At 35.8% G+C, this 21,677-nt stretch overlaps 2 protein-coding genes and 1 long non-coding RNA gene across 3 annotated transcripts; 2 read left to right on the forward strand and 1 right to left on the reverse strand.

Moving 5' to 3' along the window:
- Positions 1–1,469: 1,469 nt before the first annotated feature.
- LOC132204153 (PR domain zinc finger protein 15-like) lies at positions 1,470–18,686 on the forward strand. Its single transcript, XM_059632469.1, has 3 exons — positions 1,470–1,540; positions 1,736–1,835; positions 17,362–18,686. The coding sequence occupies exon 3, from the start codon at positions 17,378–17,380 to the stop codon at positions 18,470–18,472; it is 1,095 nt and encodes a 364-aa protein (XP_059488452.1). The 5' UTR covers positions 1,470–1,540; positions 1,736–1,835; positions 17,362–17,377; the 3' UTR covers positions 18,473–18,686.
- On the reverse strand, positions 4,291–5,170 carry LOC132204509 (uncharacterized). Its single transcript, XR_009442531.1, has 4 exons — positions 5,050–5,170; positions 4,866–4,986; positions 4,696–4,806; positions 4,291–4,606 (listed from the first exon to the last, which is right to left on the reverse strand). It is a non-coding gene; the product is annotated as an uncharacterized LOC132204509 (long non-coding RNA).
- A 271-nt stretch (positions 18,687–18,957) lies between the features above and the next one.
- Positions 18,958–20,883, forward strand: LOC132204510 (zinc finger protein 540-like). The gene is made up of 3 exons (XM_059633048.1): positions 18,958–19,170; positions 19,592–19,658; positions 19,722–20,883. The coding sequence occupies exons 1-3, from the start codon at positions 19,156–19,158 to the stop codon at positions 20,795–20,797; spliced, it is 1,158 nt and encodes a 385-aa protein (XP_059489031.1). The 5' UTR covers positions 18,958–19,155; the 3' UTR covers positions 20,798–20,883.
- The last annotated feature ends 794 nt before the right edge of the window (positions 20,884–21,677 follow it).

Below are 21,677 nucleotides of genomic sequence, written 5' to 3' on the forward strand. Positions count from 1 at the left end.
TACTAGTACTGTACTAGTAATGTACTAGTAATGTACTAGTACTGTACTAGTAATGTACTAGTACTGTACTAGTAATGTGCTAGTACTGTACTAGTACTAGTACTGTACTAGTACTAGTACTGTACTAGTAATGTACTAGTACGATACTAGTAATGTACTAGTACTGTACTAGTAATGTACTAGTAATGTACTAGTAATGTACTAGTAATGTACTAGTAATGTACTAGTACTGTACTAGTACTATACTAGTAATGTACTAGTACTGTACTAGTACTATACTAGTAATGTACTAGTACTATACTAGTAATGTACTAGTAATGTACTAGTAATGTACTAGTACTGTTCAATTAGAGCAAATTTTGATTGTTGCCGAGCGTTCTGATTGGCTTAAAAAGCGTTTCCACCAATCAGGACGCTGAAACATCAATTAATCTAAATGTGTTCCATTGTTGTGATGCGCGAACCTTGATATAGTTTATCTGATAGGATACATTTGTGTAAATTAAGAGGCGCAGGCGCATTAGTTACAATATGGTCTTAAAGGAAATGAAAAATCATGAAGTCTTTCTTCCAAAATAATTTTGCAAAATGTTTTTTAATACCGTAATTAAATTATAAAATACCTTGAAGAGTGATGAGCACAATACTTTGATTGAGGACGCTGGCTGCTGCTTCACGTTTGTAGATGTTTGCAGGTCTCACTCTGATTCGATTTATATCTTAATAAAAAGTCTTATGATTCAGCAAATACTCGAACTTGATAAGAAAAGTCTAAAATGTTTTCAGCGCTCACCAGGTCATGTGTGGTGCAAAGAACAACTCACCAAATAAACACGCCACATATTAATATTAATTAATTGCTTTCATCATCAAGGGTATCATCAACAATTAATTTGATTCAAAAGCAAATTAACCTAGATATTTATTACGATTATATTTATCACATAAAAGCCTGCTATATGAAATTATGCAAGTTCAAAGATCTTGCTTTGGCATAAATATTTCCATTTAGTAATCCAAAATAAAAATTCAATTCAATTCATTCTTTATTGCTTCTATGACGTAGTATTACAATAACATTATAGTATCACTCAGCATAACCTACTCGTTTGCAATGGAGTTTAAGGAATAAGAGAACTATACAAAATGTATTTACAAAAAATAAAAATCACAAAGTGCACATAGAATCATAATACTCGCAATAAAATTTCTTATGACACAAGAAGTCCTTCAACTTGCGGACAAAAGTAGCATAAAGGAATAGCTAAAAGTTATTTGAACTTATTGGCTTATCTATGTGCTGATTGAAACCAATAAATAATTAAAATACAATGATAGAAATGTGCAATAATGATATCTTTTATTTAAATGTGTAATCAAGAAATTTCACCATATTGCACTGATGATGATGATGACTTTTATTTAAGTCTTTGACTTTTTGTGGCCTCCTTATTGTCAGCACTCGTCATTCTCTCACTTTGTTGCTGTGCCTCTCTCAAAAGCGCATTCTTCGCCCCCGATTTCAACCCTTTCATTACAGGTAAAACTCATATGCTATGTTTAAAATATTCCTTATTAATTGCTCTTCAAAACGATACATAATTTGTCAATGTTTCTCATGATTTCATCCTGGTATTTTTAATTAAGAAAAAGTCTAATGTGTAGAACGAATTTTGCAGAATTTCAAGTTTGAATTTTAATTTGCATAAATAATTATTGTAATTCTTTTCCACAGTTCGAATATATAGAAGAAAAACAGACTTCTGCTGTTTCACTGCTGCAAAACACCCCATAACTTCAATCAAATACGGTCTCAAATTTCACATCATACACAGGTTGGTAACGATTTTGTATAGCAAAATTATTTTTCTCCATTGAATAATAAGCCTTTGAGATAATCTGCAGATAAAAAAGTAGACTTTTTCTTATCTAACGAGAATGTGTTCAACCAATTAGACTTTTTATTCAGCTATATCAATTTTTATCACATTAACTGAGGGTTAAAAAAACTCAACAACACAAACAATTCAAAATTATGTAATTATTTTAATATTTCTTTCTAAAAATTAATGAAACTTAGATTCTTCTATTTGGCATCCTCTTGGTGCTTTTGATACATAGATAATTTTTTTAATAAATATTGATTGGAATATCATTGCAGTTTTCAGGCAGTTTAATCAATGCGCCTAATTATAATAGGAGCCTTTTTAGTAGCTTAAGTATTCTAGAATAGGCAACCGGCGTACGTTGCAGGCGTGCTACAAGGGTTTCAGGTTAACATTCTAAAAATTGTATGAAATGAAGGGACGGCATAAATTCAGATAAAATGGCCCAATTGTAAACGTTGTGGCCTTTCACCCATTACTCAAAAGTATTATAAAATCATATTTGGGAGGAAAATATATTTATTAATTTACTTGCTTGACTGTGCAAATGTGTGCATGCATGAGGATGGCCATGTTTGTTTCTGGCCTCATTGGCCTCAAAGTTGAAGTTGAAACTTCATTATCATTTAAAATTAATGAGGTTTTTATCTCAAAGCAAAAAGCAGTTTTTAGTTGATAGGGAAAAGACCCCACTCTTTAAACTGTGGTGGTCGCTTTTTTAGTACGCCTGGCAGGCTAAATTTACAACCTTGAAAACAGGAAATGACCCAGATTTTAATTTGGGAGAAAATAATTTTTATTTAATCAATTTTCTCAACGTTTGAGCTATTTTTTAATTTTTTAAAATTATTTTATTGATGCAGAAGTTAAATGGGTTTGTAAACGGTATGGCCCCTTATTAAATAATTAATTTCATTGCTCCATTTGCGCCTCAGACTACCGCGAATACTTTGAGCAACAAAATGTGCAAGTTGCTTTATCGGCCAAAACTTAATGAATGGTGCTCTTTAATGCGACAGAGGAAAGGCAAGGTCAAGCTCTCTTTCATTATCACGCGAACTAGCCAAGCGCCTCTCTATTTCTCACGCGCTAGCTCGTCTTTCCCTAAGCAGCGCTATGAAATATTATCAGAAATTAAATTTTATTGCATATCCTCATTTGGTCTCGCAGCCCGTCTCACCTATTTTCGTCAACCAAATCTTGCTCCGAGCCGCGGTTCTTGCCCGCCGCCTACGCTGCTGCAATATTTCTGTCGACCTCCCACGTGATCAATCTGCCGCTGCTTATGATATCGCGCCCCGCTCAATGAGGAGATCTCAGTAGTCTCATCACACACACAGTGGAAAGAGCCTGTCCACACTGCAACACCCCCGGCCGAAACTTTGTGCGCATTTCATTTATCAAATTATATCGTACAACACGAGCCTTCAGCAATTTTCCGCAAATCCCCGGCATGTGTATTCGCAGTATTTTCAAATTGCTCTTCTATATTACTTCATTTATGCTCCATAATCGTCAATACAATTGAGATTCATGGAGAACATTTTACCGCGAATTCATTTTGCAACAAAGTGTGCAAGTGGCTTTATCGGCCAAAACTATATATGAAATTCTGCAAGTGTATTTCGGTCCGTTCTTTTGGCGTAATTGTAATTGATATTTTATTCAAGTACTTGTAACTTTCTTTAGGGTTTAATAAATAATATATTTCATTTTTACATTAAAATCCTAGTTTTAATTGCTGCACAGTACTCACGACCCTGGAATCCTGACAAATGAAATTCATTAAGTCGGATTAGTTGATTTATATAAAATTAACTTTCATGGTTTTGAGAGTTTTATCAAAACTCGATGGTGTCACTCGGGCTTGGTCGTCTCAGAAGCCAATCGGAGACGGGCCAGTACCTCGCTGTTCATCTTTTTTTTATTATTGTTGTTTATTTGTCCAAATTGTTACATCACATTGTTTACATACAAATTGATGAAAACATTTATTTTGCAAAAAGAAATTGTTGGACAAAACGGCACCACCACTAGCAAAAATTTTGCTAAAACCTCCGAGGCCAAGAAGACCCCATCCGCCGCAGTGAGCCTCCTTGCTATTCTTACGGCGTAAATAAATATCACTTGAGCGATTAAATCAATTTTAATTCATATTTAAGTAATTCTTTTATAAACAGCCTGGAAATAAAATACAATATATGATAATAATATAAGCGAAAAAGCGCCATATTTACACCTCTGGTTAGGAAAAATTTAAAATTAATTTATTCCTATTTTATAAGATTGCAGGCAAGAGGCTTTTGTTAAATAAAGTACTGATTTTTTTTTTTAGGAAACTTCCAATTTATAACTCGACTATTTTCAGGAAATAAAAGGAATTAAACAAAATAAGTTACTGCTGTGGGTTTGGTTATATTCCCTATAAATTGCACACTTCTAAATATTTGAGATTTGATTTAATTTTCTGGGAATACAGTCTTGGTTTTTCGGGAAGGGGTTGCAGAAAGGGCGCTCTTGAGCGGGGTCGTAGCTGTGGGCGGCGGCAGGCAGCAGGAACTATTGCCTCAGAGGTGGCTGGTCAGCTGGCAGCAGCAACGGTCCGGACACCTGCGGAGGTGGTGGACTCGCAGCAGGACGTGATGGTCGGACGGATGGCAGCGGGCGGAACCAGGTCTTCTCCTGAGGGCCACGGCAAGGCAGGTCACCGTCTGGAGGGCCTGGAAATTAGGGGAATAGTGAGTATAGGCTGGTTATTGATAAAATGGTTGTTGTATTTAATGCAACAACACAGTCGGACTTAGTTTACCTGGGTTAATTGCAGGCACGGGTTTGGAGGGTGACTTGTAGCAGCCGGGGTGGAGTGTCCGGGTTAGGCACCGCTTCTGTCCGACGTCGCTGTCCGGTGAGAGGGTCCGCCCTAGAACAGTATTGGGGCCATCAGCTGACCGCAAAGGAACTAGAGGGCGTATCTCTTACCGTCAAGGTTGGACGGGACAGGTGCAGCTCGGGATCCTCTGGCGGGGGCACAACTGACCAGGGTGGAGGCAAGGGAGGCCGTCCGGTCGTCGGGGACGGAACGGTCTGCTTGTGGTCGATCCTGGGAACAAAGAGTTAACCTTTGAGTTCCTCCGTCAGCAGCAGTGGCAAGAGAGTCGCCTACCTAATCGGTAAAAGGCGGATCTGCAAGTCGTGCTGCGGCCGACGGGGGAGCTCCTTATATACCATAAGCACCCACCCACTTTTCATAAACAAAAGATTGCCCTTCTTCTAGAATATTCCCACCCATCGGTCGACGTGAGAGAATTCAGGCAACCTTTGTACCTGAATTCTCCAACGTCAAAGAATTTACTTTTCATCCCAAAAATAGGCTTGTTAATTCTCAACAATTGATTTTCCACAAAAGATTATTAGACTGATTTTTAAAATTAATTTCACTATTAGGATTTTAATTTTAAAACCCACTTAACAAAAAATATTCATAAAAAAGAACTAAGAACCAAACGTACATAATGCATCAACAAACCCCGTTAATTAATTTGATTTCTCTTAACAAAAACAATCCTTAAATTTTTATACCACCTCATGCAGGCGGACATTTGGACAATTAAATTTTGTTGAAACACTGGGGAAGAATTACGTCATTTCCTGATAGTGTTGTGAACGAACATTAAAAATTATCAGCACCGGTCACTTTTATATATAGCAAGGTTCAGTTGGGAAGCGCCAGTTGAGGCAACTGCGTGATTGCAGCAGGATGCACAGTGGAAATTATTTACAAAAGAAAATTTAGCTCAAAAAGGTAAATAAATTTTTCCAAAATTTCAAATATAATCAAGCTGAATTAAATATATTATGAAAAATGAAACTTTTTAGAAATTTTTAATTAGAAACTTCACTTTAAAACTAACAAACGTTTGTTAGTTAAAATTGGCAATTTTACTCAAAAATTGTCCATTTGTTTTTTTGCCTGAAAAGAGTTTTCACAAATTTTAAATTTATTTCTCTCACCTCATCAGTCAAAATTGAAGAAAAGGTCCAAAAAGCTCCAGAAAATGTGAACCAAAATGTTTTTGATCGATTTGGCGGCGAATTAGCACACAATCAGCGTCTCGGCAATGCCACACATGACCGTCTCATCAAGTAGAGCGCGCGTGGCCAAAAAATTAAATCAGCGCCGGAAATCCAAACATTTTGTGAAACTCTTCCCAAATACCGTGCAAATTGGCGTTCGAATCGAGAATAATACTTTTATTTGTCAATTCAAACAATTTTGCAAAAAACGCTTGAAAATAACGCAAATTTTAGGAAAGTAAAAGAGGCGCGACGAAAATTCCAATTAGGTAACAGGAAGGAATAATTTTCCAGTTGTAATAGCAATTGTACGTGTCCCGATCAGAACAGAAAAGCTGAAAATCGTTACTCTCCGGCAAAAATCTTTTTATCAAATAGCAATTTTCCCCCGAATTTTCCAGAGTCTGTTTAAAAGTTAGGTCAATTTTTGCGTTTCGGAAATTAGGAAGTGCAGCAAGGTCAACACCAGCATGAACTGGTAGAGCCAATTGACGAGGTGTCGTGGCCGGAAGCACCAGAAGTCCTCGTGGAAAAAGATAATTCATTAGAGTTTAGTTAATTTTAAATGGCCAGAACGAGGCACTGGGAAAACCGACCATCTTTTTTGAAAAGTAGCAAACTGCCGAAAAAAGCGTTCTGTGCACGAAAATAATTAATCCTGCCTGGTCAGCAAAATTTCAGTTATTTTGAATATTTCCAGAACATTCCATGGCACGAATATTCCGAAATATTCTAAAATTCCTTGCTGCTTGCATGGGCCGGTGGTTAATGACAAACAAATAATTATATTATCGTAATTTATTTCAAAGAATTATTGTCGCGGTCGATGTAAGAAAACGAAAATTACGGTAAAGAGGTTCTCCTTTGCATTGCATATTCCTTCTTGAAACAATAAATTTAAAATTAAGAAAAAATAATAACATAATTTTAATGATTTAAAAAAAATGTAAATTAAGTAATCGCTATTTTTACAACAATGAATTAAAAAAAGGCATTCATTTCCAAAAGGCTGTTTTTTTCCCAAAATTCATTTTCTGCTATTTTCAAACAGTATTATTTTGATTAAGTTTTTTATTAAGCAAATGACAAAGGCGTTTCAATTTTTTCCACTGCGGAAATATCTAAAATTATGAAAAGTCTTAGACAAGACATATTTTCGCAAGCAGCATTTAATCAGAAATCCATCATTATTGTTCATTGCCTTTACAACTTTTGTGTTTGGAAATACGTCAAATCGCTGAAAATACCCAATATACATTTAACTCCATGTATTTATCATAATAAAATTCTTAAAGAATTTAATTTTAACTGTTTTTTTGTAAATTATAATTATGTCATCTTTATAAATTCTACACCCACTAACACATCACACATATCACACAAAATTCGACAGCACAAACATATCAAAACTCGGCAATTACAATTATTTTTCTCAAAATTAAGGAAACTTAAATTCCACTAACTTTGAAATAAATAAATTGAGATTTATAAAAAAAAAACTCATGACCGTATCGAATGGAGAATAAATAAATAAAAAATTGGTGCTTTTGGAATAATAATTTAAATCAATTTTCATTGGAATATCATTGGAGTTTTGGCCAGTTTAATCAATGCGCCTGTAATTTTATAATCGGAAAATCTTTAAAGCAACTTCAGTATTCTAGAATAGGCAACCGGCGTTGCAGACGTGCTAAAAGGGTGGTGTACTTTTCAGATTAACATTCTAAAAATGAGTCGATCGTATAAAATAATGGGACGGCATTAATTAGGAAAAATTGAAGTAAATGGAATTAGAAAAGAAAAATCTTTCTCTCTTATTCATTCTCTCAATTCGGATTGAGCTGGCCGATGGTTGCACAAATTAAATTGGAGAGGCAGAAAGGCAAATAAGGAGTAAAATTATTGCGAGATATTCGCATGCTAAATTTCTTATGGGATTTGCTGGTGCTAAATTCCCTATTATTTTATCTTCTTGGTCACACACAAAAATTGATGTTGAAAAACGAGCGGAAAGGGTGACAATTAGCTGTGCCGGCCGAAATCAAAAGATACACGACTGCGGCGATAAAATTAAAGCAGGAAACACACATGCGCTGCAATTGAGAGACAAAAATTTTGATCGTTCAAAAATTTAAAGTAAAAAAATTACGTTCAACGCTTTAAGTACAAAATCAGTTAAAAGAAATTCAATTAAATCAAGATCTCGAGTGACATTCGAAATTGGTGATATAAGATAAGATAAGAAATATAAATTTGCGCACAAAATCAATAAATAAGGAGGTATCAAAACAATATAAAGGCTTCACTCTTTTGCATTGATTTTCAAATATTTTTCGGTTAGAATAATTAATTTCATGACTCCTCAGCCGAGTTATTTCTTTTTTAGAGATTGAAAAAGAAGTCAGCCAGATTTGAGGAGGGATCATTTCAGATTGCGTGCACAGAAGAAGGTTGTGTCGCTCAAAGGGTTGTGCGTGCAGGTTTGCGTGTCAATTTTTTTTTTAAACATCGAAGCGCGGTTTTCTCCCTTTCGTTGAATAGCAGGAGGGTTGGAGGTGGTGCACCTGTGCGGTCAGTCAAGTAGAGCCGACGACAATTAAGTAATAATGAAGGGTAGTCCAAGGTTGTCACACACAATGAGCTTCTGGCGCCAAGAGGGAGGACGGGGGGGAGGAGATGCAACCCCAAGATATGCCAAGGGTGTGCAGGACTTTTTGGACTTGAATTGGCGAAAAACACGCAGTGGCGCACTGCGGCAGAAGTTTTTTTGTCTTAATACGCGGACGCAGTTTTCATTTCTACTTTTTTGCACAAAAAAGTTCTACCTTTAACCCTGGAAATGTTTCTGACTCCCCTTTTAATTGCAATAATTCAATCGCGATTTAAATATAATAATTTTATTCTCAAAATCAAAATCAGATTTTTCAATCCGTAGGACTAAAATTTAAATTTTAACCGAAATAAAGTGAGGGGAAGTTAATGTAATGTCTCCAGCGGTCGTAGTAAAGGTAAAAAAGGGTGAAGTTGAGTCTGATCGAGACAGACAGCCAAATTTCTCTTAATTGTTTTGGGTCATTGTGCGCTCAAGCCCCGGTCGCTCTGGCTGGAACCATCCTTTCCTCAGATGCAAAAGCAAACACAAAATTTACGTTTTGGGATTTTTTGATATTTAATTGGCGGACAGCTCGTGACGATTTTGTAAATAGTATGGCCTCTTAATAATTAATGATTTTATTAGTGACTTTAATAATTAGTATATTTTTTAATTATTTATTTAATTTCATTACGCGCCGGTTAAATGTCTCGATTGAATTACTCAATTGAAATTTAATCTGCACTTCTTGCGCGTCTGCTAAATTGAGCAAGTGATTAATTCCTTGAGCCACTTGCGCCGCAGACTACCGCGAATACTTTGTGCAACAAAATGTGCAAGTCGCTTTATCGGCCAAACTCAATGAATGGTGCTCTTTGATGCCACAGCGGACGCCGTGGCCGGCGAGGCCAGCGTCTCTATTTTCAAATCAAGACACGCCGTTCACCCTGTTGCTGCTTTGGCACCGCGTCCCTATACCACCCACTTCAAATCGATTTTGGAACCCGCTTGATTTTATTTCGCTCCGCGGCTCATACATTCCGGAAGTTAAATTTAAAAACAACAACATTAATTATCTCTCTATATGCGTCACCACGAAAATCGGAAATTAATACCACTCCTCATTTGGTCTCGCAGCCCGTCTCAACTATTTTTGTTTTTTTAATATTTTCGATTCCGAAACCCCGGTTTTTCCCCGCAGCCTCCGCTGCTGCTCAGGGAATCCAACTTCCCACGTGATCAATCGGCCGCTCCATATAATCTCGCGCTCCGGTCAGCCGGCAGATCAGTCGTATTATCACCCACACTGCGGAGAGACCCTGTCATTGATTCGCCCCGGACGGAACTTTTGACTTTGCGCATTTCATTTGTCAAATTATAAGGTGAGCAAATGTACTACACGAGCCTTCAGAAATTTCCAAAACCTGGACTTTATTCCTTTTGTGAATCGCTATTTTCATTAATTCTGTAAATGTATTTCGGTATGTTCTACTTTCGGCAATCATTGTAATTTTGTTTTATTAATGTGTGTAATTTATTTTGAAGTTGTACAATATAATAATATTTCATTTAAATTCAAATTTTGCTTTTAATTTCTGCACAGTGACTCACGTCCTGAAATCCTGACAAATTTAATTTATAAAGGCAGTTTAATTTCTGTTAATTTATTTAAATTAACTTTTCTATTGGTTTTGCGAGTTTTATCAAAACTCGACGGTGTCACTTGGTTGTTCACAGAAGCCAACCAGAGACAGGCGAGTCCCTCGCTGCTCCTTTCTCTCTCTTTTAATTTATTTTCGGAGCAGCGTAAATAAATACAACTTGAGCGATTAAAATTTTAATTCATATTTAATTATTTCTTTATTACCTGCCTGGGAATAATAAATATGAACATTCTTTAAATAAATACTTTTCATATTTATTTTATTAATCGAACAAGAGCCGTATTTACAATTTTTATTAAGATTTGAATTGACGGTGCGGAAAATAAAATATAGGGTGAACAAATAGTTTTTGTTGGTTAATTTTGGATTAAATTCCCTTTGTTCAATTTCAAATGTTTTATTTGACTTAAGTTTCAAGAAATAAACAATCTCAGATGTTAAATTTGTTAATTCCATGTGTTTGCTTAGAGAAAATTAAGAAATAAAAATGAATCCTAGGTGCAGTTCCAATCTTTAAAGAAAATAATACTTTTGATTTAAAATAGCAATATAGGTCATCACACTGTTAATATTAAGGTTAAGAGAATTCAATGCCCGATAAAGTTTGAAATAAGTATACACGGCATCCTAATCATAATTATTAATTAATAAGAATAAAAAAATTCCTATTTTCCATAGACCCAATTATAAATGGGTGAATTATGTCTGGGTGCACTATTTGCAATATCACAAAAATAATTTAAACAAAAGTATTTTGAGTTATTGGCACAAAACGCAACACAAGATGTTGCAGTGTTGTAAATGCCTTTCAAAGATTCAATCACGCAATTGAAATTTATCACTGACAGATTAAAATTTCAACACTTTTTTCGCGTCTGCTATAAATAACGCAAGATAATAATTTCCTTCCTCCGATTGCGATAAACGCTCGCATTCAGTTGGACGTAAAATTATTTTCAACAAAGTATGCAAGTCGCATTGATGGCCAGCATTTTGATCAAAGATGAAAGAAGGCTCTTTCATGCTGCGGTGGAAAAGTCGACGGGCCACCAAAGGTCAAAAGCGTCCGATTATCGCCGCATCATTTACATTCTGAGCCGCGCTTTATGAATGTTTCTTCCATTAGAAACATTTTATAATGTTTAACTTCAAAATGTACCACCCAAACAACAAAAGTTCCCCAATTTATTAATATATTTAAGGCGATTTTGCCCCGTTTCTCCATCTGCAGTTGTGATAATTTCTTGGAACTCCTCTGATCACGTGGTCCATTCGTTTGCTTTAAAAAATGTAACCACGACGCCTTAAGAAATCAGTCGTTATTTTATCAAAGTTCCACTTGGCGGCGGGAGCCATGGTCTCTCTCTACTGCGAATTTCTGGACGAAAGTGATTACTGTGCATTTGTGCAACCACCGGCCAAGCAATTATCGGAACAAAATTAAGAAAAATATGAGTATACTGAAAAATATTTTATTTCCTGTGTGAATTTCTGTATAGGCGCCACTTTGAGAGACTTATAAGCCTCCCTCGGGAAAAGAAACAAAGAATTCTTTAAGAAAAGTTGATTGGCAAAATATTAACGGGCCAAAACAAAAGCGTAATTTGGTGCACTAGAGGAATTCAAAGGGGTTGTGTCACCCCGAAATTTTAAGAAAATAGGAAGCTATGGAGAGAAACTTGATCTCTTTTTGGGCGCGGCCGCCATATTATACTAACTTCAGTGCTTGTAAAATCATTTTTGCGAAATACTAAAAAAGATTTAATTATCCTAAGCAGTTTCAACTGAATTTGGCCAAGACGGTTTTTAAAGAAAATTGATTCTAGTGCGAGAGAAACGATCAGACTGGAATAAAGTGCTGAAAAAGACAAAAGAAGAAAAACTGCATAAAAACAGCAGCAGCCCTGCAACCCGCGCTGCTCCTTTTCTCTCTCTTTCTTCTCGGCCGAGCGCCGACAACGACTAGACCATCTCCTCCTCTCCCTAATTTTGAGTGAAGTTTAAATTTTTTCTTCAAAAACAATTCGTGTGAATATGGATGAGATTTCGTAACGTATAAAGTGTTTAGGTTTTATAAACAATTGAATTAATAGAAACGACGCAGTTAGCTACCAAAACAATTCCAGTTCAGGGAATTATTTTTACTCAGCGGACAAACAGTGTGAATAATATTGTATATTTCCTTATAGTGACTTTTATTTCTGGAACTCTCTTGTAAATATCAGTAAATATGTCGTGTTATCAACGCAGAGATTTTTCTATATAAATTGATAACGCGAGCCACGCAGAGGCTTTTTTACTTTCGTTCTCACTTTATCCGGCAGATGTAATTGTTAATTTTTTAATCCGTGTATTGCCGCTGGTAATTTTGCTATTTCACCGCCGATCGAGTTTAAGTTTAATTTGAAATGTGTATTTTAATTTTTGTATTATTTAACTATATAGTTTATTTTTTGTTTTATTTATTTAAAAAACCAAAGTTAATTAGTTCAACACTTGATCTGAATTTTATTCCTTTATTAACTGGCTTATCCACAATCCTTTTTAATTATTAGTAATTTTTCAGTCAATTCAATTGATTTCTCACGCTACCAATAAAATAAAGAGATATTGAACGAGTTTTTAAGTTTATTTTCGGTCACTGATTACTAAAAAGAAGTATAATATGTAATTATTTAGGGCTTAGAATTTTTAGGGAAATTTAGTGAGCAGAATAACGTGCATTCACGTTTGTGTAAGTTTTGGAAATTTACTATTTTACATTTGCATTGTTACTGTAGAGATAACTTGAATAATGCAATTAATAATTGGACCGAATATATGAATTTACTTATTTTTCCTGCATGCTCGAAATAACTATAAAAAGGAAACAAAACAGTTCATGAATATCATTAATGATCTAGTCGGATTTAATATTAGTTAAATTCTTATCAAACTCCATCTTTAATATGATTTCAGCTTACTTGCATTCAGTTTCAGACACAAAACCTTTCAATAAACAAGGACATCGCGCATACCAAACAAAGCATATGAGCAGTTCCTCCTTCTGCCAACTCGCGCGTATCCATATCCACCAGGTGAAATTTCAAAGTTGCCAAAGCAATACGTTAATTATCTTAACGTAATCGTAAACCGAGCTAGCCATAAAAGTAAAAGGGGAATTTCACCAAAGCCTATTGCCGGTTTATTTGCCTCGAGCCGACGCAATATCAAAATACACCAACAAATAAATAAATTATTCTCGCTATGATGTCTCGCACTTCAACGCATTGGCTATTTTTCCAACATCAGAAAAGTTATCTTTCCACCAACTCGCATCTCCATAATTTTATCACGCGATTTGTTATCCGCAAATTATATGGTTCAAAAAACGCGCAAAATTATACAATAATCATTGTGCGCCGTCGGAAATAAAATTTACTACAGGCCAAATTAATCATCGGCGAGAGCAACAAAAACCCGGTCCGCACGCGCAGCGATCCCGAACGGATTAGAGCAGCACGCTTTGATTAATCGGAAAAAATCATCGAATTTAAATCGTCTGCTCATTGAATGCGGAAGTTCAAAACGACCGATTTTCCGCACTTTCACTTTCGCCTTGAACGAAATCCTTGAAAACGCCTTTTTTTGTTGCCTAATATATTGAATGAAATTTGATTTCCACATACCTATGAATCCCCTCCACTGCATCGGGCTGCGAATATAAAAGGAGCCGGGCTGGCTGGCACGGAGTCCCGCAATAGGGCCGAAAAGAACAAGGCCGAAAACGGCTGAGCGGAACAAGGCCGAAAAGGAATAGGGCCGAAAAGGAACAAGGCCGAAAGCTGAAAAATAACCGATAATCGTGAGCGCGTTCAGCTCAGAAAACATTTAAACTGAGTATCCTTTCCGCGCCGATACTGAAATCCATCATGCGGCCGTTTCACATTGGAAAATTGACGAAAATTGAAATTTTTTTCGTAGAAGACCCCAGCAAAATATTCTTCATTTTAGGCGAGACATATACCAGAAAATCACAGAAATTTGGGGGGGGGGGAAAACATCACAAGATAAATTGATCTCTTGGACTCAATAAAAATACCATATTGCATTGGAATTCTGAAACCACAAACATTTAAGAAATTATTTGTCCAGAAAACTTATATTACTTGCTATGTGTCGTTTTCTTCTTCTTTTTGATTAAAATGTTCCCTATTGACTAGGAGCTATGATATGTACACTGAAAATGAAACTTCTCAATCATGATAAATACATTTTTGATGTCTTTTGACTTATTGATTTAATTTTAAATTTTCCATCATAATTGGAATCATATGATCGTGATTTGGTGAATTTTTAATCAAGTTTGGTCTGGCCAATTTTGAGAAAAAAATTATTTCGATAAATTCCCATAAGAAACAATGTAAAATTTCAAATATTCAGTTTAATTAATTGGGTTCTCTTTTTTTGCAAAAGCCTCTCCATAATTGAGTTTGCAAATCTGCTGGTCAGTTTCGGTTCACTAGTTATTTGACTTATTGTTTCCGCCACAGATGAAATCGGAAAATAAAAATATTCTTTCCAGCCACACATGAATTATTTGAGATATATCTCACAGTTTGACTTATAAATACGACGATGATAAAGAAAATTGTGTGTCCTGGTGTTTTCTGAAACGTCCCGTTTCTTGTAGGGATGACGGGTTGACATATAGCACGGTAATAGATGCTTTCCTAAAGAAACCGGTTCTTCCTATTTAGTTTGCACCGGTATTTCGGCCTTTTTCCTTTTCGGCCCTATTCCTTTTCGGCCTTGTTCCGCTCAGCCGTTTTCGGCCTTGTTCTTTTCGGCCCTATTCCGGCACTCCGCTGGCACGGACGGGAGTTGGCGCTTGGTTGACTTGGTGCGAGGAACTGCTTGCGATCTGCAATAAAAAGGTGAAATTATGCAAAATTTAAAAAATAATTCATAATGAACATATAGATTTAAATAAATCGATAGGAAAAACGCAGATCTTATAAAATATGAGGACAAATCCTCTGATCGACTCTGAAAATTTTTTTTTTTTAATTAATTTCATTTATTTGAAAAGTATAAAAAACTGGAATGAGCTACCAAGAAAGAAAAGGATCAATAGGACCATTTAATTAAAATTTAAATAATTACAAATATATTAAAGATATAAATTTCAGATTCTGGAATGAATTTAATTCAAAATAAGTACAGCAATCAAACTATACTATAAAAACAATCATAATTTTTTATTTGATGTGAATTAAAACTTCAAATTAAGTAAAAGTGAAGTATAGGCTAATATTTTCACTAATATTTCAATTTCATTAATTAAGTTTTATGAAAATCTCTTTTAATCATACTTTTTAATGTTTGAATTTTAAATAACCTTAAAATTCTTTTTTTAATAAGAAAAAAATTGATCTTTTTGCTTAAATTCCATGTTTAATGGAACCAATGGATACTTCCCAAGGTCAGCCTAGACCAAAAAACCAAAAAGCTTCAAGCAAGTTATGCATGTATAATTAGGAAGCTGTCGCCTAAAATTTGATAAATCGCTACTGTGTTCGGTCGCTCACTTATTTTCGCGGTGCTTTTTCCTCATGGCGCATACCGCGCTCTAATCCTTTGGGCGACGGCACTTGTACAAAAGCACGTCTATGTCTCTTTGTACATATATATAACAATCAGTCACGCACCCTTGTCATTTCTCGCATTCGTCAAGCACTGACCTACTTATTTTTCCTTCTCTCGTTGTCGAATGCGTGAATTAATTTCCATCTAAATGACCAGCAAGAAAAATCCTTATTTGCAATGCAGAGAAATTAATAAGTTTGGCGATTGCCGTACTTTTGGAATTATATTGGCCAAAACTTTTGAAATTGTTCCTCTTTAAAAAAAAAAAAAAATGAAACTTTGAATAATGAATTATTTTTTTCTCCTTTCCAGTCTGTAATTATTAATTTATTTTTTGATATTAATTTAAACCGGAGTCCATATAGTGTGTCAAAATGGGCTTATTTAAATAATTAAATTTACAAACGGAATCAAATATTATTGTTGTTTATTTGTCCACATTGTAACAATATATTTGTAACAATGTGGACAAATAAACAACAATAACATTTGATTCCGTTTGTAAATTTAATTATTTAGTTTATTTATTTCAAAAATTAAATCATTCTTGCAGCCTAATTAAATATGAATTAAAATTACACTTATTAGATTAAATTTAATTGAATTTGAGATTGATATAAATTAAATTTAGCATATTTTATAAAAAAAAATTGATTTAATTGACTTTTTCCATTTCAACGTATTGTAAAAATTTGCTCTGCCTTATTGTTACCATTTATCAAAATAACTTGAAGTGCCATAGAGTTCATTTGATCTCTTTTTTCCCCTCCCTAAGAGGAGCAGTGAATTGAATCTTTTAAGATCGCGACAAGCGCCGATATTACTTTTTTTCTCACATCTGTGCGCATTCTGTGAGAGTAAAAGTGCACAATATCTCGTTGTTATGAGATAACATGCGTGACAAGGGTCATGGTCCGCGATGCGCTTGCGTGGTGCATCAGAGCGCACGTTGTTGTTTACCGTTCAATACTATTGGCATAAAACTCGCGCCTCTCTTCTGCCGAGCGAGCCGACAGTCAACACTCAACAGTGTGTCAGTAAGAGATCGGGCGCCTACCTAGTTGCACGGACGCCACTCCGCGGCTCCCGTTTCTCGATAGCGTAAAAGTAGGTAGGCGGTTTTTTTTTTTAAAGAGATTTTTTCCAGTTTAATCAACATTTAAGATTCTTTTTGAATTTTGATAAATGACTAATGTATTAATTCTTTGAAATTTGAAAGCCGAGCAGTTTATCTTGATAAAATTGCAGCATAAAAAACAGTTTACAGAATCAGGTCGCAATTGAATTCAGCAAAGAAGGCTCATTTGATAATTTCAATCCACAGTAATTCATCATTCTAAATAAAAAAAAATTAATAAGTTTCAAATTCAGCCTAAATTTGAATTTAAAAAGAATAAAAAGTTCAAAATTTAACTGAACTTGAGTTTTTTTTTCATAATCAAATGAAAGATTTTAAAATTTCTTCTTGCATCAAATTTAAATAAAATATATCAAACTTTATTTAATTGTGTTTCAGAAACTGCACTGCAAAGATGAACAGTGACAAAATTCCACCCTCCCCTACTTCGCCGAGCGTGGGAAGCGCTGCACATCTAAAAACATGCCAGCACTGCGAGATGCAATTCAATGGCCCACATCTCAAAGAGTTCATCTCCCACATGGCTGACAATCGGTGCGGCACCTGCAAGCGTAAATTCGGCTGCCGCACCGAGCTGAAAATCCACCTGAAAAACTACAACCACCGAAAGGCGCCGCTGAAAACCTGCACCGCGCCGCGCCAATTGAATAAATCGAAAGGGAAAGCGTGCAGCATGCACTGCAGGCACTGCGCCTTTTACATCAAAACGACCCGACAACTTCTGCGGCACCAGTTCCTGACCAACTGCAACACCTGCCGCCGAAGGTACCGATGCGCCACGCAATTGGCGCGGCACGTCAAAAGGTCCCATTCGAGAAAATCTGGACGAAAGGTTGTGAAAAAAACTTTAAATTTCTGTGATCAGTGCGGGGAGGAACGCCACCTTCAAAGGGTCCAGCCCTGTTCGGTGTGTCCGGAGACCTTCAGGTGTCCGGCGTCGCTTCGGAAACACAAAGAAGGTGCGCATTTTCGGTGCCACTCTTGTCAAAAGTTGTTCCTGAAGGACGCCGACCTGCAGGCCCACCTGAAGCGCGACTGCGTCCTCTGCGGCCGAAGGTTGAAGTGCGAAACGCGGCTGAAGAGACACATGAAGAAGCATCCGCAGACGTCGGCCGAGGCGCAGAACGAGATCATGGACGCGATTCGGTCCGAGCAGGCCGTCCTCGTCGAAGACAACGAAGAACAAATAATTCCACCCTGCATCAAGGTGGAAAAAGAAGAAATCCTGCACGAAATGGAAACTGTGTGCAAAGTGGAGGTGGCGATCGAGCAGACGAGCAGCAAAAGGGACTCGGTCCTGGCGATGCTGGAGAACGACATCGAGATGGTGGTGGAAAAAGGGGGCATCGTCGCCAGCAGTCCGGTGCTCAAACCCAAGAAGTTCGTCCAGCAGTTGATCGAGTTGATCGCCATCGGCATGAGTGAGTTCGAACTGAAAAAGGCCGTGGCCGAACTCCTGTTGCAAGACTTGGTCAAAAAAATGGAGTAAACTTTTGATAGTGAAGTTTTTAGTTTAATTTATTGAGTCACAATTGCATTTAGCAACAGCAAAGTAATTATGTATACGTCGTGTGAGAATGAAATTTTGCAGATTTTGTTAATTTTAATTTATGAAAAAAATGTAAAACTTATTGTGAAAAAGTGCATTGATTTGATATTAATTTTAATGTAAGTAATAAATGTAATAATGAATATGAAAATAAACCTGGTTTAAATAAATCAACTCCTATATGAATGTTTCCAAAATTGAAATATAAATTTTTTTACCAGTTTGCAGAAAATTAAAAAAAATCATAAAATCACAGAATTTTGTCTTGACAATGAAATTTAAAATCATTAATATAAGGTCAAAGAATTTAAACTGAAATTTTTTAAACCCAGCGCTTTATTTAAATTTAAAGAAAGGATTAAGATGTATGGGAAACGCAAAATGTGGTTGGAGCTGAGCACAAACAAGATCACTCTTTAAGTCTCTTCACTTTATATCAAAGGGGAAGACGGCTCCATTTTCGCACAGCGTGCAAGAAAAAAACTGGCGTTTCCACGCTCAGATCCCGCCTCACAAGTGCAGCCCGCAATATCAGCAAAGAGAGAAATTATACAATCCACACTTGCCGAGTGATCTTCAGAGGCGACGATCATCATTTGACTCCTCCATCGCCCGCCTGTTGAATGAATCTGCTAAATGTAAGCGCATTTTTACTGTGAATTTTCGTTTTATATAATTTTTTTAATTCCTAGGATTAGGAAAATTTTCATTTAAGTTCCAACAAAAGGTTAATTAATTAAGCGACAATTATTGATGATTTTCCTCAATGAAAATAATTAAAATAGTTTCAAATGTCTCAATCTGTATTAATTGCAATTTAATAGAAGGTTTTTTTTATTTATTTTTATTTTTAGTAATTTTCTTTTGAATGAATTTAAAGACTCTTTAAAAACAATTAAGCAAAATTGCGTAATCCAAATGTGATTTTTGTTGCGATAAATTTGAATTTTAGTATTTTGCAAAATACATTCAATCTAACGCAGGTTAAAAATTAGCATATTTTAATAGGTTAAAATAAATTAGCAATATAATTAAAATTTATAATAAACTCACTTGTAGGATCAAGAAGTGGAGTTTTCTATTGCTGACTGGATTGGTTTTCAATGCAACCTAGAATTGAGCAATGGTCTGAGTTTCATTCATTTTTCTTCTCATTTAATTAACGAAAATGAAAACTATTATTTTGCAGACCCTCTTGATTTACACTCTCCGGAAAGTTCTTCGCGACTGAACGATTCTCACGCTAAAGAAATGGATTCATCGTACTTCTTAAGGCAGCGTTGCGCAAAAGAGGGTTCCAAAGAATTAAAATGTAAATTTTGCAACATGAAATTTAGACCATCGGCGACGGAGAGCTTTTTGAATCACTGCACCAAAACTCAGTGCATGGCCTGTTCGGAAGAATTTGAATGCGCCATGAAAATGACCACTCACCGGCGATGGCACTGCCCTGATTTTGATGAAAACAGACCACGACGTAAATATCAAAACAAAAAACTGTGGTGTGATTTGTGCTCGCGACATTTAATCTGCAGGCGCAAATATTTGCAAGAGAAGCACAAAACGGAGAGAAAGTGTAAGAAATGCAATTTAACCTTTGCCTGTTGCGGACTTGCCACTGCGCACAAATCTGGCTCGAATTGCGAGGGTGGAGAAAAGAAGAAAACGCTGAGCAGCATCCCGAAGGAACAAAATTCTTGTACTCACTGCAAGAAAAATTACAAAAGCGAAAGATTGCATTTTGAAGTAAAGAACAGGTCGTGCTTAATTTGCAGTAAAACTTTCAAATGCAGCGGTTTGCGCATCAAACACCAGGCCGAGTGCTTTTTCAGTTGCGCATTTTGCGGCCAAACTACAAAGAATAAAAACCAACACGGAAAGCACAAAAGAGAGAGACGCTGTCCGAATTGCTCCCACGTCAGCCAGTGTTTCAACCTTTTCAGCCAACACGAGTGCTCGGAAACAAGCGACGATTTAATGGAAGTTCCAAAAAATGAACCTGCCGAAGATGAGGAAATTAAAATTGTTCACATTAGATCTTTGAATTTGAAAGAATTTCACGGAGAACTTCTGACAAAGTGCCATTTTTGCCAAATTTTGTGCAACTCGGTGGAAAATTTCGAGTGTCACACGCGACAGACCGACTGTCCCCGATGTGGATTTGCCCAACCGTGCAACAACCTTTTGGCCCAACACTTGGACCTGTGTCAGTTCGAACGAGAAGAGCCAGCAAATTTTTATGGTTTTTCAGTGAAACGCAATTGATTTATTAATTCCTTGCACGACAAGCAAAATCAAAATTATTCAATTAAAAATTTAATTTTAAATATAATTGAAACTATAAAATCAAATATCACGGTGCAAATTACAATAAGGTTTGGAAAAATGTATTATTTTTTATGCTGTAGAAAATTTATAGTGTTATAAAAATTTAATATTAATATTGAGGCTTAATATAATTTTAATTTGCCTCTTATATAAATTTAATTGTTTGCTGAAGAAGAAATAATTGTTGAAGAGTTATATTACATTATTCTTATCAGAATTTTAAGACTACTTGATAAAATAAATATTTTTAATATTATATTATTTTCATAAATACTTTTGGGCCAATAAAAACATAATTAAATGATATTAAAATACCTTTTCATGTTAATTTATCCTGATAAAACCTTAATTATGTATACAAATTTAACATACATGGGTGCGCTCAACAATTTTGCGCTCGCGCTCGCGCTCGCGATCACTGGCAACAGTGCGCTCGCGCTCTGCGCTCGCGATCAAGATTTTGAAAATGTTGCGCTCGCGCTCTGCGCTCGCGCTCAAATTTTTAAAAAGTCTTGCGCTCACGCGTTGCGCTCAAAAATATTTTTGTCTGAGGAAAAAGTGCGACTTTTTAGGTTCAAGAAATGTTTATTGGGTTCGAATTTAGACAATTTTTTAATATAACAAAAAATACATCGGCAATTGGAAATGATAAAGTTGAAGTTAAATCACCAAAATTGGGATCAGTTTTAAGTTTTTGGTAAAAAAACACTGTTTTTCATTACAATTTTTGATCAAATTCGGGAATTTTTACTCTTGGATTGAGCGCAAAATGAGCGCAATTGAGCGCTGCGCTCAGCGACCAATGCGCTCGCGCTCT

The sequence above is a fragment of the Neocloeon triangulifer genome, unplaced genomic scaffold (genome assembly GCF_031216515.1).
Source record: "Neocloeon triangulifer isolate White Clay Creek 2 clone unplaced genomic scaffold, ASM3121651v1 ptg000022l, whole genome shotgun sequence".
Lineage (NCBI taxonomy): Eukaryota > Metazoa > Arthropoda > Insecta > Ephemeroptera > Baetidae > Neocloeon > Neocloeon triangulifer.